General features: G+C 42.7%; 1 protein-coding gene across 1 annotated transcript in view; it reads right to left on the bottom strand.

Moving 5' to 3' along the window:
• GLIS1 (GLIS family zinc finger 1) overlaps positions 1–19,898 on the bottom strand; it is a 255,035-nt gene that overhangs the window by 145,325 nt on the left and 89,812 nt on the right. Inside the window, exon 2 of the mRNA XM_044430459.1 lies at positions 5,191–5,389. Within this exon, the coding sequence (XP_044286394.1) occupies positions 5,191–5,389 (199 nt within the window). The remainder of the gene's footprint in view (positions 1–5,190; positions 5,390–19,898) is intronic.

Genomic DNA, 19,898 nt, shown 5'->3' on the forward strand with positions numbered 1-19,898 from the left:
TACAGGGCGACCAAGGCAGATTCAGTGCCATACCCGGGTCTGAAGCCGGACTGAAATGGGTTCAGATAATCAGTTTCATGCAAGAGTGCTTGGAGTTGTCCCGCCACCACCCGCTCCAACACCTTGCCCAGAAACAGGATGTTGGCCACTGGTCTATAATTAGTGGCCATCTCTGGATCCAGTGACGCTTTCTTCAGGACCGGTCGGACTACCGCCTCCTTTAAAGGGGCAGGTACCCGACCCTCCCTCAGAGAAGCGTTAACCACTTCCAAGATCAAGGTCCCAATCCCATGCTTGGTGTTGTTTATTAACCAAGATGGGCAAGGGTCCAATAGGCAAGTGGTGGGACGTACTCGTCCAAACACCTTGTCCACATCATCAGGCCGCAATAACTGAAATTCATTCATTAATTTTGGACCAGACAGTGACACTGGTATCTCCCCAGAAGCCTCTGAATCACTAGTAGAGTCTAGCTCGTGACGAATCTGAGCGATTCATCACGAAATGCTTGGCAAAGTTGTCACAACAGGCCTCCGAGGGTAGAACCAGATCTTTCTTAGGGCCAGGATGGACCAGCCCTTGTACCACTCGAAAAAGCTCCGCCGGATGGCATTTTGAGGAGGCAATGGAAACGGAGAAGGATTTCTTTTGTGCCGCCCTCACTGCTACAGTATAGGCCCGATAGTGGGCTCTTAAGTGTGTTCGGTCAGATTCATCCCGTGATCTCCTCCACCTATGCTCTAGCCGTCTCCCAGCCTGCTTCATCGCCCGCAGTTCAGATGTATACCAAGGGGAAGAGTGGGCTCTGCCTGGTGGGAGAGGATGCTTAGGAGCGATCGTGTCAGTAGCCCTAGTCATCTCCCCATTCCATAGTTCGACCAGAACCTCGACAGGAGCACCAGTCTTGTCAGCCGGAAACTCCCCCAGGGCCTTCAGGAATCCGTTGGGATCCATCCAGCTCCAGGGGCGGACCCACACAATCGGGTCCGCACCCTTACAGAGGGAGAGGCTGCTCTCAAGCACAAACCTCACGAGGAAGTGATCTGACCATGACAGGGGTGTCAGACATAAATTCCTCACCCTCAGACCACCTTCTTCCTGCCCTGCCAAGAAAACCAGGTCCAGGGTGTGTCCACGTCCATGGGTCGGTCCGAGATGATCTCCGTCAGCTCAGGCAGGGAGTCTGTTGGGCAGGAGGGTGCACGATACACCAACAGAATCCCCAATCTGTCTCGGTCGCCCAACACCAAGTAGAGGCACTTCAGCCCTGGCCTCGAAGGCACTGGAAGTCCCGTGAGGGAGATGGAGGCTCGGTAAACCAAAGCGACCCCCCCTCCCCTCCTCTCCAGGCGTGGACGGTGCTGAACCAGATACCCAGGTGGGTACATTTGAGAGAAGGCGACATCCCCCCCTCCTCTCCCTCCCAGGTCTCTGTTATGCAAGCCAGGTCGGCCCCCTCATCCACAATCAAGTCATGGATGAGGGAAGATTTATTGTGGACCGACCTGGCATTAAGCAGCAGCACCGTCAGGCCCGAGGGGCGGTTGACAAGACTACCTGGAACCCTCTGGCTGGGGGTAGAACCAGAAGGAGGGACAGGTGTCAGTCATCTGTCCCTCCTTCTTCTACGCAGACACATTAAACCCCCACCGCTGTAACGTCCATTGCCCGTGACCACCCCAATGGCGGCGCCCACACGCTCCCTAGGTAACTCAACCGTTGACATGGCCAGGGACGACTCCATAAAAACAAATTAAAATACAATAAAACTTTAAAACAGTATTAAACTCCCCGTCTAACCCCCCCCCCCGATACAAAATTCCACCCACCGACCTAGCCTCCCACCAGCCCTGCATGGCCATGAACGGCCACAAACAGTGGCGACCACCCTTTGGCTGCCGGCCCCAGGCTGCATCCGGCGGGTTAAGCCGGCGCCTGCCTGCACGCCCCACCCCCAATCCGGCGTTGCTCTCACCGACGCTGGCGGGGGGGGGAGCAGAGAGGGGCACAAAAAGGCAGCAAGATGGCAGCGCCCTCCTCCGCAACGTCAGCAGCGGCCCTGGCGTGGCCCTGGTGTCCTCCGTCCCCGGGGTGGCCCAGAGGTGGCATGCATGAGATTAATTAAAGCAGCAAAGTGCTCTGGTTTATAGGTCCAATCCAGTCCACAGAGAGCTGAGCATCCAAAATGTTGTCAAAAGGCACCGCTTCACTGACTTCATACCATCTACAAAGGGAGAGCTGCACTGGCAATCTAGTGGCAAATGTCCTCAAAGCCACTGTTGCAATGGCCTTGATTGCAATTATTCCACAAAACATTGTCCCATCAGTACAGAGGCTAACATGCTAGAAGAAGCCATCAGTTCAGATACAGGGAACAGGAAGAGGGGCTTTCACCCACACTAACAGCTACATGACCTTCTCCATGCAGGCACAGAGTCCATGAGGAATTATCAAAGTTTGGAACTGAGATATATAAAATCTGCATGAATGTCACTATGAATTAAAATAGACATTCAGGAGTCAAGCTGAATGTTGAAAAGTAAGGTGCCAAAATTGTGTGTGAAACTGCCCATCTCAGACTGGCATCCTGATTTCCAATAAATTGACAGTCCCCTGAAACACAGTGGGCTATATTAAGCATCTGGCCACAGTAGCAATCAAGCCTCATACAACAGCTCCCATCTGCATGTGGTGGGGTCCTACCTAGTCACTAATTTCAGAGAGCTTGAGTTAGAGACAATTTCAGGAGTTGGCAAAGCTAATTGAGAAGGGTGAGCTTTTAAAATGCCCCAAGAATATGGGATAACATCAGAGTGAGTAACTTTTAATAAGTGTGTAGAAACAAAAATTTATATGGAAGTAGAGGTGACAAAGGCAAGCAAGCAAATAAACAAACTGCATAACCTCTGCGAACTACTGATGTACATCCTACATTGTTCCAGTTACTGAGAAAAAAGCAAAACCTACATAACATAGGCGAAGCTTTAGGAGTAAATAGAATTACCTCAGGCACCTGCTGCTTTATATCACAATAGTGTCTCTCTCATGTTCTGTGGCATATAATCCTGCGTTGTTCTGGGAATCTTCCCTGAGACAGAGTTGTAAGGAGTTCATATTTCGTAAGTGAGTACTATGATCCCCTGAATACAGACATCTGTCATTTCCTCATTATGGATTTTTCAAAAAGCTCCTGAAAAGATCTAAGCAGGGCCTTCTCTTCCTCCTTTTGTTTGCTCCAGCCCCAATTATCTTTGCATCATAATTGTCTTCAATGACAGAATAAAACCAGCTTGTTAGCAGTAAGCACCATGTGGATTCATAACTAGGTCAAGATGCAGTTAGCAAACATATATAATAAAATTAAAAGCAGCAACATTTCCCTGACTGGGCCAGAGGCCTTGTTTCCTCATCCTGTATCTATGGAAGTTTGGATTAAATGACTCTAGACAGAGAGCACTTATTATTCAAATATCTCAGATAAAAAGCTGCTACTTTGAAGTACTTCCCCACCACCACCCTTCAGATTCTTCAAAAGGTTAAGGCTTGGCAAAAGGCAGTGGGCTGTATCCAAGTAGCCCCTCTCACCAACAGAATGAATTTGGCAGTCAAACAGGCAGAGAGGCAATGCCGCTTTTCTCCTGCAGTCACCTGCTCTCAAAGTATGCTCTGGTGAATCCCCAGGAGCAGATTTTGGGAGGGCACAGGGAGCTGCAGGGAAGAGGAAACATAGGGAAAATCCTGTCATAAAGCACTGGATTTTGTCCAAATATCTGGACAGGTATCTTTTTATCCATAGCAGCTGCATCCTCATAGAAGGGTATCTGGTTTAAAATCGGTAAAATATTACTTTATAACAAGTAGGTTAAACATTTAGGGTTTTACTTTATCATAATTAATAGAGCACACAGACGGGAATATAGTTCTGCTGTTAATAGAGAGTCCTTGGGCTAATACACCAAAATATAAGTTTATGAATGAATGAATGAATGAATGAATGAGAAGTTATATCAAAATCAGTTATCCAATGTTTATACCAGAGTCATAAAAGCAAATATCAGCAATGTACTTTTTACAAAAATATATTAATTGTTCTGCATATGGGAATTTGAAAGGAGATAGGATTGGTGTGGGGAATTGTTTTTTAAAAGCACAAGTGTCCCATCTAATAGCAGTTTATAATTCCGTCTTACAGGAGATACTGGTTTGAGAATTATTTTAACATTTTCTCATTGTCCTCATGCTGTCGTTTGAAGTATCAGAGCTTTGATCCAATATAAATCCATTATAAACCCAAGTAGGCTGGTGATCTTAAACCCATAGCCCCATAGGCAACCTACTACAAACTCTTTCTTGATCAAACCTCACACATGTAAAACAGGAATTCCATAACTTTGCTGCCATCTCCAACTCATTAGCAAGTTTTGAAGAATATTTCAAGGAAGTCCATTCAGGAGGCCCAAGAAAACCCTGAGGGATCAGACAGTAGAAGGAGACTGATGCTTCATCTGCATGTTCGCTGATCTAACATGAGCCTCTTATCCAGTCATCATCTATGCATGTGGATGCTGCATGTTTGGCTAAAAGAGGGAAAAAGAAAATGCATCAAGCAGCCTCTGTAACTGCCCAATCTTGATTTCTACAGGAACCACACCAGAGGTTGTGGCAATGGAGGAAACTGATACAAATGTAGTACAATAGTCATCTTCAGTTATATTGACTATATATATCTGAAGGTCTGTCACATAAGTGGTTTGCTGTTGTCCCTGACTCAGAGGGTATGATCAGAAACAATTGGTTCAGATTACCAGAAAGGGAATTTCAACAAAACTTTGGGAAGAAATTCCTGATGATGTGAGCTGTTTGGCAAAGGACAGTTGAAAGGTTCCCTGGAAAGGTTGTGAACTCTCCTTTGTTGGAGGCTGCATGACCACCTGTTGGGGATGTTGTTGCAGTAAAAATAATACATTAGCTGGACTTGGCCTTCCATCCTGAACTACATTTTCTCCTATAGAGTCCTAAACGCAAAAGGAGGACACTACAGAGGTACAAGGTGCCATTCCTCACAGACTCAAGGTGGTGAAAGGGGTGCAGCACAACTACTGGACCATACTCAGAAGGGAGCTGTTTTCAGAGCTGTGACAATGTCAAAACTGAGAGAGTACATAAGGCAATCAAAACTGGTAACAATACCTTGTGTCTGAGCAAGATAAGTTCAGGTGACTAACATGTAGGAGTCTTTCACAAGGCAACGGGTGGTCTCGGGTAAGCGAGTTTCCTGAATGGATGAGCAGGTTCTGTCTACACATGGACCCCAAGCTATTTGTCATCTCAACGTCCATCATGTTATTCTTCTCAGATACCAGATTACAATGTTTGTAGCCACCATTCACTGTTAGAGAAAGGAGAGGTGAAAGAAAAAAACATAATGATGAGCTCTTCAATGAGACTACTGGTGCATTTCCTTTATTCCCTTCAGCATGTTCCACCTAGAATTGGCACACAGCTTCATAAAATCAAGAACAGAAGACAACTTAATCAAGATCCAATTCCAAATGAATTACTCATTACAATCTAGTGTCACTGTTTTGCAAATTATATTGTAGCTTGAAAAACTAACCTTTCAAGGTTATTGTTTTTACATGGGGAAGAGACCACAGGTCAGTGCAAACCCTTATCTACCAAGCAATATAAGGAAGAATTTTGCAAAACAATAAACATTTCAGACTTTGTTGATCCAAACCTGGCAAAACTCTTGAGTAAGTCAAGGGCAGAAGCTTTTTTTTTAAATGTAAAATAAGAACAATTACAAATGTAAAGATGGTTTGTGCAACACTGAAAAAAAATACCATGCAATTAAATGTGCTTCAGTTCTCTTGCTTTTAATGGATATAATTAAAACCAGTGGAACTTCAGCACTCTCATTTTTGTACAGCCTTGAAACCATTTTTGCCAACTTTTGCTACACTTGAACATTTACCAATTTTAGAGATTTTCAGCAGCAATTCCGTTTTTCCCCATACTGAAAACCTAGCAAGGAACTAACCATTTTCACTCCTATTACAAAAACTGTGGTTATAGATGGCTTTACAAAGCTTCCTGGTTTTTAATTCAAAATATAAAGATAGGATGAGGTATACAACCTGGTTCCTAATGCAGGGCATGCTTCAAAAACACCAACAAAATATAGCTTGGCATTTCATTGCAGAACCTAATGTAGAGTTTGGTCTGTTGCCCATCACAATTGTTCAACTAATTCTGAAGAATCAAGAATGATCTCAGAATGTGTCCAAAGACAGTGCTCTAGCAGGGATATTTATTTCAGTTTCAAAATATTATTAGCATCTCAGTATGAAAAAGATAGCAAGCATTACTTAAAATAAATCACACTAATAAAGGTTACATTTTTAAAATGTATGCTTTACCAAAAGCGTTTTTGAAAAAAGAACTTTTCTTAAATCAGGGATCCATTCCTAATTAAATGGCCCCAATTCCCCCTTTGATGTGCATGACCTCAAGAAAATTACCTGTTATTTGCAGCTTTGAAAGAATAGGGCTATATGACCACATACATTGTGGGACAGAATTTCTTCTGCTATCTCAGCAAATCTACTGTGTTTGAATTAGTGAACATCCTGTCTGTATTTTCTGACCTCTTTCTTTGATTTTAAAACTGAAGTATACCCCAAAATACACAAAATTAAAGCTTACCTTTAACTGCCACCAATACAGTGACAAAAATAACATACACATTCATTAGGGCTTCTTCAATATGCAACATTCACAACACAAGCCTGTGGGTATTAATTGGAAGCTCACTGTGCTCAATGGATCTTGTTGTAGCTAAACCAGCACAAGATTGCAGCCATAGTTTTGGTAGTTGTTTTGGTTACTAGCATTAGTGACTTCAAATTGCTCAGTAACACATGGAGCATGAAAAAGAATAATTTCACAAGAAGCAAAGAATTCCACTGGGTTCAAGTCAAATAATATGACAGCTATTTTGAGCATGATCCAAAGACCTTCTCACAAAACAATACCTGAAACCTTATCCAGGCACGAAGGCCTACTTTTGTTTCATTTTTAAAAGAAAAACATCCTCCTTCCTTGTGCTTTTTATTCAGGTGCCTTAACTATAATATTAAGCACCCCCCAGCTGCCACTTCAATTAAGGTATCCCCACGCCCCACCCTTTATCTGATGTTTCAGACACTATCACAGCTACCACACAAATTACTTAAGGTGCAAGCCTATCCAAGTTCAGAGAAAGGAGGCCTCCGGTTTCCAGCATGCCCCAGTCACTGTGGTCCTATTTTCTGCCTAAATGTGCACAGGACTGCACCCTTACTATGTTAACTACTGCAACTAAATGTAGTTGTCTTCACTCTCATTCCTTCTAAAGACTTGGCCAACAGGACCTGTAAACATTCATGCTCTGGCCATTTGCTGGAAATGACAGACCTTCTGGGCTTATTATACTATTCTTTCTACCTGGGATAATTTTAGGTGGTTTAAGAAGACCAACAAAAGCAAACAAGTAACTCTATTAGGGCAAGAGGCTGCTCCCAAGATCTTGCCAAAAGGGAGGTTACACAAGCAGGCAGTGAAACCCAATAAACTGCTCAAAAAGCTAATACTACAGCAGAAACAGCTTGGGTGTCAGAGGGAAACTTTACCCAGAAGTTGGACCTGATTGTAATGGTATCTGGCTGGATGGAGGTTCAGGGAATTTGCCTTTTTGTACAAGAATTTGGTATCTTGTAAAATGTAAAATACATTCTTGGAAACGGGGGCTGTAGTCACTAAGCCACCTTTTGCAAACCCAAAAGGAAAAATCACCAATATATTCTGTGCAAAATACCCCTCTGATAAATTGGTTGTCTCATAGCTCATATGGACTTTTTAAATTGCTGGATCCCCTGATAACATAGATTGATTTGTGGAAGTATAGTGGAATAAGTGGCACTGGATCTCTTTCTGATCAATAGTTCTATTGAACTATTCATTTTTAATGTGAGGATTCTGTACAGAGGTATTACTTTTGAATGACAAAAATGCAAATATAAAAAATGGAGAAATCTATGGAAGCTTGCATAGATCCACTCTCTCACAAATCTATGCAAGCATTGAATGGTTCCATTTTCTCATCTAAAATGGTGGCCGTATTTGCAACATGCAGTGCTCTATACTGGATTTCTGCCCATAGTCCCTCTGCTTCTCAAGGACATGTCAATATTACTGGACTATTAATAGCCTTTTCACATATGGAATGGGTTCAGTTATTCTATACCAGGAACTGCTCCAAGAAAAATCCAAAGCAAGCCACAAGGCTGTAGATTTTTGCGTACATACTTTCCTTTTAGTCCTTGAGCAATGTAATTCTGAAATACAATAGCAATCACTTTAGCATGTTTATCATGATAGCATGACCAGAGGCAGAACTAAAGTGCAACATATATACAGAAAACACACATGCCACTGGAGGATAATTTTTGGAGAGAATTAGCAGTGGTCTCCAAATAATGCCAGCAGTATTTACATTTCCAGTGAGTAGTCTGTTCTTTCATGAAAGAGGAATAAAATATCAAATCCAGATAAACATTTTAGAATTTGGGGCAAGTAACAATAATCTAATGTTTCTAATGTAAGGGTAACATCACCTATATGCCATGTTGCCATTAAGAACATGCTAGCCAAATGGCAGTTCCAACAATGACAAACAAGCCAAGATAACAGAACATTGCCTTTGGTCCAGGAGCACAGACCCCCCTCCCCCCCCCACACACACACAGAGTGAGAATGGGAGGGAGGGACGGATATTCAGCATATATCAGCATTAAATAGAAATAGATTGAGCAAGCAACAAAATTAAGTCAATTCAAAATGCTGTGAGACTAGAACAAGAACTTTGTTTATTTTCTTCTGTACTCTCTTGACACTGCTGGCAGAAAAATTAGGCTATCTTGCCTCTTTCTCATTTTTTATCTACATACTGAAGTTTACCAAGAACAGATGAAAAGGATAAGTTCCACACATCGTATTTAATCTAATTTCATTCTATGAAAATCACAATTTTTACACTTAAGAGTTAATCCTATTTTAAAAGTAAATCAACCAATTTTTTTTTTCCAGATCAGTGTAAGAGAAAGTCAGTAAGTTTAACTGCAGATTCTTTTTATTTTCCACCCCTCAAACTGAAAGGCTTAATTTTAATAGCTACAACACCATCTTTCTTTCTATTTGAAGATGCTTCACACTGTGCAATGCAATTACTACAGCTTTACACTCTCCGTTCATTTCATGCTCTGACCTAATTATGACACCCATTTATTATTGTGTTACATTCAAATCCTGTCCTTTTACTTCTTACAAGAAACTCTCTTCCTCTATTTTATCCTAACAACAACAACAACCCTGTGAGGTAGGTTAGGCCAAGAATAAGTGACTGGTCCAAGGTCACCCAGTGAGTTTCATGGCCACGTGGGGGCTAGAACCCAGATCCCCAATTCAACTTTCTAACCACACCACAGTGGCTTTGGCATATCAATGATAAATATTTCTGCTCAAGTAAATAACTAACTGTGACTGTCTCCAATCATAACATTTGCTTGATCAAGCCCTGTGTTTGTATTCATGTATCATCACTTCATGAGAAGAAAAAAGTGAAAATAAAATGGAAAGGTAAGTAGTGAGTATGAGTCTAACTGTACAGTTCATTGTGTCAGAGTAGATAAGCTCCAATTCTTATACACAAGGGTGTGATATAGATGATACTGTAACCAAACTCCTCTGAACATAGGTAAATAAATACAATCAACTCAGCATATGAGAAATGTGGAAAATTTTGCATATTTCTTAGATGTGTGCTCAAGTGCTACAATACAGGCAATGTGGCGGATTTTGAATCATGGGTATGGTTACCCTATATACTTTGTGACTATGAGGCAAGAGCATTTCCTTTTCTTTTTTCTTCATGCAATGCAGCAATGTTTTGCCACTACTTCTTGTTTTTTATTATTATTATTTACAGAAATAGGCGTATCACTCTATTTTTGCACTGATAATGGTACTGTCCGAATTGGTTTCCAAATATATATGCAGTACATTCAAATGACTGTTTTCTTTATTCCACTAATTTTTGCTTTACTTTTGAACAATGCTTCTGTTATGAACATGCACACTTATCTGTACTACCTCCACAAGAGAGAAAAAAAGAAAGAATAAACTCCCAAAATTCATGACATTAAACTAAAGATTTACTGAATACATAGATTTCCACCCCTTATCCTATAACACACAAACAAATATGACTTCAGAGATACCACAGCATGATTTCTTGGTTTTAAAAAAGAGACCCCAAACACACCAAACCAGAAATAATCCTTTTTAAAAAATCAGTATTCAAATCTTTCCAAGTATATAAGCCACACTTGGCACTGCAAAACCTTAGAACCACATGGGAACAGCAGGAAAGACAAGCTGTTTCTAAAAAAGAAGATTCTAGCCATGAATCTTCATAGCTTGGGGGTAAACCTTCTCCAGTCATCAAACAATCCACCAGTGAACACCAACTGAACCATGTAGGAATGTCAACCCACACATTTTTCTACCTCACATTAAAAAAAAAAACAAGTACATTGCATCTACAGTATTCAGAGGACCAAGCAGGCACAATTACCAGTTATCTGGTAATTTCATCAGCTGTATACCTCATTATTAAGCTAAGACCCCAAATATGAATTTGGTATGGGAGTCGGAATGAGCAGAGTAACTTTCAAAGCAAATTTGATAAAGGCTATGGCTATCACACAATTTAAGAAATCTTAGTTGACTGATCATATCTGCACATAAATCTGCATATTGTCAAAATACTTTTTTGTAGAATGATTCCTTAGCCTTTTGTTAGTGCATGTATATGTTTATTTATTATTTAGATTATAGTTCACCCTTTACTTTACATTCCCAGGATATGATACATAAACATGAACAAAAGAACATAAAAGCATTTGAAAGCACTTTAAACCATAATTCATCATTTAGCATGATGTTGCAGCCAGTGCAGAAAGACAGGTTTCTTTACCTGTAACTGTTGTTCTTCAAGTGGTCATCTGTGCATTCACACATATGGGCTCTTTGCACATGTGTGGAGTGTTTTTTTGGGAAGATTCTAAAGCTGACTAGTTAGTATTCATCAGGAGCCTGGCCCCCTACGCAGCAAGCATGAGGGTAGGGCTCCGGTCGAGAACTCAGTTCAAAGCTGAGACCACCGTCATCTTTGCATGAATGATGAAGAATAACCCACGTGTCCAAGAGAGACACCAGAGGGGATGGCGGGTGGGTATGTGTGAATGCACAGATGACCACTCAAAAAGTGACAGTTACAGCTAAGAAAACCTGTCTTTATTCTTCGTGGTCTCTGTGCATCATAGATATGGCCAACTGGCAAGCTTCCCTCAAGGAGGAGGGTGGTGTCGCTCAGTGCAGCAAAGCAGAGAGGACGGATCTGCCAAAGGCACAGTCCTCTCTTGACCTGACATCGAGGTGGTAGTGCTTAACAAAGGTCAACGGATTAGACCATGTGGCTGCCTTACAGAGGTCAGTCAGGGACACTCCAGAATAGAGTGCAGAGGAGGTGGACGTGGCTCTAGTCGAGTGAGCCTTGACAGGCCCAGAAAGTCAAAGGCGAGAGAGGTCATAGGCCAGGCGAATGTTATGGACGATCCACCTAGAGAGCCTTTGAGGAGATACCAGGTGTCCTCTGTTTGGTGCATCATAAAGGATGAATAGCCTTTGAGTTTTCCTGAGAGACTGGGTTCTTGATTTATAAAAGGCAAGAGCCCTTCTGACATAGAGGGAATATAATGCAGTCTCTATAGGAGTAGACGGATTCTGGAAGAACGAGGGCAGGATTATTAGCTCATTCACATGAAAATATGACACTACCTTAGGCAGAAAGGTAGGATCAGGCCAGAGGACAACTTTGTGTTTATGAAAGAATGTATATGGAGCGTCAATCTGGAGGGCTGCCAGTTCAGCTCCTTGACAGGCAGAACTGATGGCGACAAGAAAGGCTGTTTTTCGCGACAGGAGGTGGAGGTCGCATGAATGCATAGGCTCGAAGGGAGACTTGGAAAGTGCGTGGAGGACAACAGACAGGCTCCATGATGGAGGTGGTTGTCTGAGGGGAGGAGTTAAATTCAGGAACCTCTTGAGAAAATTACGAATGAAGGGATGAGAGATGCTGGATTGGATTGTGGAAAGCCGATATGGCAGCCATGTAGACTTTAATCGACGAATAGGAGTGGCCTCTTTTGTATAAGGAGTTCAAAAATGAAAGGATATGAACTAGAAAGGCTGCAGCTGGAGCGCAGTTATGCTGGCCTGCAAAGGCCTGAAAGGATGCCTATTTCACATTGTAAGATTTGCAAGTGGATGGTTTAAGTGATGTTCTAGTACAAACTGGAGGTTAGGAGGAACAAAGTCTGACAAATCCTCCATTCCATGAGATGAAATGTCAATAGGTTAGGATGGAGAGTTCTGCCATGATCTTGGGAGAACAGGTCATCCCTGTGGGGTAGATGGCAGAATGTCCATTTGGGCAGGTCGAGCAAGAGAGGGAACCAGTGTTGCCTGGGCCACTAAGGAGCGATGAGGATCGGATTTGTATGATCTTGCAAGATCTTCGGCAAGACCTTCAGAATCAGCAGGAAGGGGGGAAATAGGTAAAACAATTTCCGGATCCAGGATAGGAGAAAGGCGTCTCCCAAAGACTCTGCTTGCTGAGACCGGCTCTCAAGCAAATCTGGGGGGCAGACTCTGTTGTGTTCAGTAGCAAACAAGTCTATCTGAGGCATGCCCCAATGGTCCCATAAGGTTTGAAGGACTGCAGGATAGAGTTCCCACTTGTGGCATGTGGTAAAAATCCTGCTCAAGAGGTCTGCTAGATATGCGATACATATTTTCAAGGAAGCATGGTGGTGGGTCCATGGATGTCAGGGATCTCCATTCATGATGGATTGCATCCAGTAGAGTCGGGAGGAGCGGGATAATAACAGGTCCAGCAGACTCTGCAAAGACAGCCTTGAAGACTGGGTCTTTGGCTCTCGAGGGTTCCTGTCTAGGATGGAGACCTACACTATGGACCATTCAAAGAACCTGGGATGCAAAGAATGCGGTATCCTCAGGTGGCCAGGATAGGTCTGAGAAGGTCGTCATGAAACCTGGGGGAGCATCAGATTGCCAGTTCGGAGAAGATGCCATTGAGACCGAGGTATATTGCCCTCCTTTGGAGAGACCTTTGGTTCTGTTGGTATGATGGCTGAGCAAGGAAGATGGAGGTCGCCTATCTGTGAACTTTAGAAAATTGGCAGGGTCACAAGCCAGTTGCTGGAATGGACCGCTAGAGCTGGGACTAGGCAAGGGGTCATGTTCCGAACCCGACAGGCTCCAATGGGATCCTTATCTTGAACCGATGGATCCCCAGCATTCTACATAGAACTCAGAATCAAAATTCCCTTGATACCTTGGGGGAGATCAATGTCTTTTATGAGGGGTCTGAGCCTGGGGAGATTGAGAGCATCGTTTGGCTCTTTGTCTCTTGGGCTGGAGAAATACACTCAGTACCGAGGGTGAGGGCGAGGCCCAGCTTTGTACTGGAGGTTGGGCTGACTGAGAAGGCTGGATCGGTGACTCCCAAATCTCTCCTTCAGACACTGAAGTGTTCCTTGGAGGTTAGAAGGGTTGTAGAGATTGTCCCTGGTTCTCCTGGTTTTGGGGTGACGCCACGTCTCCAGTACACGGGAGGCCGCTAGGTATAGATGACTCAGAGCATGAATGGGTAAGCGACTTTGGAGGCTTTGCTTTCTTTTCCTCCTTTTGTTTTGCCACCTTGGGCATTTTTGCAGGTGGGAGAAGTTGCAAGCCGTCTGGGTTTTGAGCCAAAGCTGCAGAAGTAGACGGCTGAAGGTCTTTGGCATGTAAAGCGCAGCTCCAAAGTTCTACTTTTAAATGGTCAGCCCGGTGCTTCCTTGCCTGCTTTGTAAAAGCTTAGCAGTTATCACAAGACAAGATGACACGAGACTCTCCCAGGCAAAACAAACAAAGGGAGTGGCCATTGGTTGGTGGGAGCTTACTACCGCATGAGGTTGTTGCAAAAAGCAGCTTTGAGTATTATTGCCTGCCGGCAAGGCGCAACAGAAACCCCCGGTTGCCAAGGGATATGAATAACTTTTGTTTTCTTCTTCTTCTTGATTGATTGATTGATTGATTACTTCAAGCAACAGAGAGAAGAGAGAGAGAAAAAAACCTGACCAGTGGGAGCTTTTACGTATAGCTCTCAAGGTAGGATGGAGAAGAACTTCCCAATGCACTCATGATGGCAGTCGAAGAAGAACTGAGGTCTCAGCCAGAGCCCTACCCTCATGCTACCTGCATAGGGGACCGGGCTCCCGCTGAATACTAATTAGTCAGCTTTAGAATCTTCCCGGAAAACTGCTCCACGATGCGCGAAGAGCCCATATGTGTGGTGCACATAGACCACAAAGAATAACAGGTACTCCCTATTGTGAGAGTCATTGGGATATGCCTATCCAACAGGAGACCCAATGAATTGTGGCCCTAATACAGGCACATACCTGTAATTTTTGAACACATGAACACACACTGGTGGGTTCCTGTACAACACTAAAACATTACTTAGCGCCATTTATCTAGGAGCGGATCAAGCCTGAGCAAATCTGTAGGCCAGGATTGACTGCTAACCTAACCCCTTCTCCTCTGACACTGTCAGGAGGAGGACTTTGCCAGATATTTGTATCACTTTCCACAAAACATGTTGGTGTAACAAACACACTAGGATTCATGGTTTAAACTAGGAATCCGTTTTTAAACAAGATCAGTATATGGAAAACCTGGGCATGGAGTGGGCTGTAGAGCAGCTGGAAGGGGCTTCCATGGAAGGTGGTTGAGGCCCCATCAGTGAGGGTATTAAGGATAGGCTAGACATGCACATGGTAGGCATGTCATCAGCGGAACCGGCTGGAGCCGGGGGTCAGACTAGATGGCCCGGGAGACCCCTTCTGACTTGCTCTGTTTCTATGTTTCTATATGCAATACATTATGAAGTTGGCTTATTTAACTAATCAGACTTGTTTTAAACTACATTCCCTAGTTTGGGCATGATGATAAAATAAGACTCTGAAACTGAAGGCAACGTAGCAAAGTCCTTTTCCCACTGATGAGAGAAGGAGGGGGTCATGAGAGCCCGAGGCCTCATTCTGTCTGCCCCATCATGTTGTAGCATCAAGTGGCAAATCAGGTCTTTCAATCTACAAGATACTCAAGAGATTATTCATACTCAAGCATACTCATGCTCAAGCAGAAGAATACAAATATGGTGCATTCAATCCTGAATAGTGTGCAGGAGCTTAAAGCCAAGTTTCACAACAAATACGCAGGTGCTTTTTATACCCACATTAAAAAATAAAATATGAAATGGTCTTTATTTAAGAACATGTCAGAGATGAAGCTATAGATGCTGGAAATTCAAAAGGACAAATTGTAACTTGCATGTAAATGCATCTGTAACAAAATTGTATTGTTGTTAAAATAATAACTGTATTTCAGGGGCTGTGGTTTTGAGCAGAGAAGCGGTGGGGGGTTGCTTAGCCCCTTCAAAACTATTTCCCTCCAACCACTGTGTGTCCCCCCCCCCCCAATAAAGTTCCTGATTCATGTTTGTAACAGCAATTAATCTGGAACCCCCAGAGCGTGGGATGACAGCAAGCAGATAAATTATTACGAATAAAGGGTTAAATACCTTTTCCCATTGTCACTCTTGCACCAAAAACTGAAGCCTCCTGAGGGTGCTTTTCATTTATGAAAACATGCCAGGGCTTCATTGTATGCCTTTGCAGGGGGGTGATGTCTCTAGAAGGCAATGGGGGCTTGCACTTATATGAGGATCAACCAAATCACTTCTGTGGTGATAGCTCCTGAATGTTTTAGTTCTTTGGGTTGTGGGGCTTGCCATTTCTGTTGTTGTTAAACACAGCTATTGAAACTTTACAGTGAGATAAGACTGAGTGGAAAAGAGAATGATTCATATCAAGACTTTGCTGTAGCACTTTAGAATTTTACCTAATTATGAACAATGAACAAATAGCTGTAATGACATATAAAACTGCAATGACTCACATTCAAAACAAAGATAGGTCTGAAATATTTGCCTAGCATACTTAACTATCCCCAGAGCTTTTGTGGCTTCTGTGGTGTCTGCCAAACTAGGTCATTTGCTTATTCTTGCTGTTTCGAGACATCATACAGAATGCACCTATGACATGTCTAAAGAAAATAACATTTTTACTGGCAACTAGCAGCACACTATCCTTTCAGAATAGGACTTCAAGTACTGAATTTTTATTAACAGTAACCTTGATCCATTAGTGGAAAGGACCAAGAAAATCATCCATGGTTACTCTAAAGATACATTTGGGTGCTAGCATTTCCAGTCTGTCTTGCCTCCTGTGCTTTTTTAAGGCCTTCTGTGTTTTGAAAAGCTAAAAGTAGAAGAAACTGCCAATCACTGCACGTCTGCAGCAGGAAAAAGATGCACCAGTTGTGCATAGAAATCTTGCCTATTACATGGTGACAATTACTTTCTTAATTTTGTAATTCTCCTTCACACTGCTGCTTGCTTGGTTTATATGCATTAAGAATATGTAGTTGTTACCCAAGCTTGCTGCAATGTGATTTATTTATTGATTTAAAGCTTTTCTATCCTGCCCTTCACTGTGTCTCAAGGCGGTAACATTGCTGAACTCCACAAGGTTGCAGAAACTGTTCACTTGGTTTCCCATTTGAGTTGCATGCTAGAACCATGATAATAAAACACATGATAAGAACCAGCTGCAGCATGCCAGCCCCCAAGAGATCTGGAGCACTGGGATGGTACTACCATATAATTGAGCTGCTCCTTCCCACCGACCCATGGAGCTCTGATGGTGTGGAAGCAAGTTTCAGAAACAAGCACACCACAGTGGAAACATATTTTTTAATCCCCAGTACAATGGTCATCTGCCAAACCAGGAACAAGTTCAAACCATTATGTTAAAACACAGTGTCAGGATCCAGGACATGGGCAGCAAGAGATGAAACAGAGGCATCAGAACCAGGCAAAAAGAACTCAAGGCATGACAACAGTCCAAAATCCAGTGGTCAAGTCTAAAAGCAAGGTCCAAGTCATAGTCACAGAGCAGGTCAAGGTTAGGAATCCAAAGACAAGGACATGGTCATGAACAAGCCAATAGTGGAGAACCAGGGAGACAAACAGGTGCAAGTACCTTAAGGCAGGATCACAAGCGTTCAAGAACAGCAAAAGTTTAGCAAGCAAGGCAAGGAGGTAAGACAGAATGAGGTGAGACAAAACAAGACAAGATACAACCACAGACCATACAACAGCAAGCAAGAGGACCTGTACTGCTGAGGGAACTTGGGAAGGCAGGATGCAACAAGACAGGACAGGAAAAAGATCTGGCAAGGTGCATGAGCTGGACTAAACCACAGCTTACAGGAAGCCCTACACTGCTGAGGCAACACAGCAAGGCAGGGCAACACAAAAGTTCTGTGCTGTTGAGACAGCCACTGAAGCTTGGGTCTAATACAGGCTTGCAACTGGCACTCATCAGGAGGCTAAGAGCTCCAGCAGGGTCTGGGACCAATCCTGCAAATAGTGAGGTGACCATTGTGGTTCTGGTCATGAGGCAAAGTCCTAGAGCAGCCCAGATCCTCACAGGCAGCTTCATAAGCTTGCAGGAAACTAGCTTGATTCTTACTATTGCATGTGGATAGTTTTATAAACAAGTAAGATCAAGTGACAGGCCATTGTGTGGTAAAGTCATTACACAAGGAGGGCTGCATGGGACCTGTATGGGTACACACATTCTGCAACATAAAGAAGGCCAGAATGATTACTGGAAGATGGACTCAGGGACTCAGTTGAAAGCAGGCACGGGTTCCACGGCAAATATTGATACTGAACATGAGCTCTGGATTAATGTATGCAGAATTGCTGGTGAAGCTAGGAATTAAAAATAAGCAAAAGAGCTAACAACATTTTGATGAAGAATTTAGTTACTCTTTTAAAAACAAACCCAAATGCTTGTTTATACAGGCTCTCCATGCAAGAGGGGGGAAAGAATGTCAAAATGAAGTCATGTCTGCAATGTGGAAATTTATACCATTTTTGTAGTTCTGAAGCAGGGGGAGCAACGATTCTGCACTGATTTCTGCCTGCAAAATGGTGGTCTCAGTGTTATTTGAAGCAAGAAGAAATTAAGATAGCAAAAATAATTTCTAACTGGTAACTGATGAACAACTGAAGAATTAGAGAAATTCAGGGAGAAACTCTTGCTAAATAACTTTTTCCGTATCAGCCTGTACAATCCTGCAAATGTTAAACATGTTCTATAGTCTTCTCAATTCTGCAGAGTACTAGACCAGGGACAGACAACCTTTAGCATTCTACATATTCTTTAACCACAATTCCTACCTTCCCTTACCATTGGCCATGCTAGTTGAAGGAAATGAAAACTGTAGTTCAACAACATCTGGAGTGGCACAAGTTGTCCAACAATGCACACTAGATTAGATGAGGGATGGGTAGACATAGATCTTCAGATGCTTTGGAATTCAGCTCCCAGAGGCTGCTGGGAGAATATCGAATGGTGAAGAATGGTGGGAACTGAAGCCCAAAACATCTGGAGACCTACTTCATGCCCACTCCTGTGTGTGCAAGCGTACACAGAATATTCCATGTTCAGAAAATTGCTACATCAAACTATTTGGATTATGTATTTGTTTTTTAACTTACTATTCATAAAAGTATGTAAAAACCAGCAAGACATTACACAATTAATGCAAAAGATGAGCACTGAACTTACTCCAGTCCAACGAAAACATGCTAAAAGTTGGAGTCATTCAATTAAATTGGCTGATAACTGATTTCCAAAATATGCAACTATTTAGATTTATGTAATAAATTTAATTTTGTAAAATTGCTAACTGAGGTCATGTGCTATAATTACATACTTCAAATGCTTTTAACAATAGTTAAACTTGCTAAAAAGCAATTGGGTTTGGTCCATCTCAACAACAACCAATATGCAGAAAGGAACCGTTTTTGCTAAAGTTGACTCCGTGGGTTGGAGGCTGCCTACAGATATTCTCAGAGAAACATATGGAAAGATAAGGAGTACACATGGTAGCTCTGGCAACTGCTCTATGGGATGTAGCACCTGGTTGTTTTGAAAGGCACCAAATAGAAAGTTACTGGCTAAGCAAGATGCATTATTACATTGCATTTATATCCTGTCTTTTTTCCTCTTGTAAGGAACCCATGGGGGTTACATAGCTCCTCACAACAACTCTGAGAGTCTGGGACTGGCCCAGTGAGCTTCGGGGCCAAGTGGGAACTAGAACCTGGATGTCCTGGGTACACGATCCAGCACTCTAACCATCACACCATACATTGTTCTCATGGATGTAGCATATATATTGCCACAAAGTGAGAGATGGAAACAGGAGTGACGTAATTTTTGCTTCAGGAAAGCATTTTCTGGAACTGACAGAAGTTATTATGAGTGGTTACTCATAATGTGGCTGCTACTTTGGCTCTAACTTTTGGCATATGGAAGCTCTCCCTTTTAGGCTCACACTCAAAATGTGAGGTGATATGCATTCTTGTACCCTGTTGCTGAACAGCGTTCTTTGTGTTATATTTGCTATTGTGTATCTAATATCACCTTGGGCAATTTCTATGGAAATATGAATAACATTATTTAAAATAAAGGAGGTAAAAATAAATGACCATCTGTAAGCACTCTTGATCTGTAAGATCCAGAATG

Source organism: Varanus komodoensis, unplaced genomic scaffold (assembly GCF_004798865.1).
Source record: "Varanus komodoensis strain SLA01 unplaced genomic scaffold, ASM479886v1 scaffold20_1, whole genome shotgun sequence".
In the NCBI taxonomy this organism is placed as follows: Eukaryota; Metazoa; Chordata; class Lepidosauria; order Squamata; family Varanidae; genus Varanus; species Varanus komodoensis.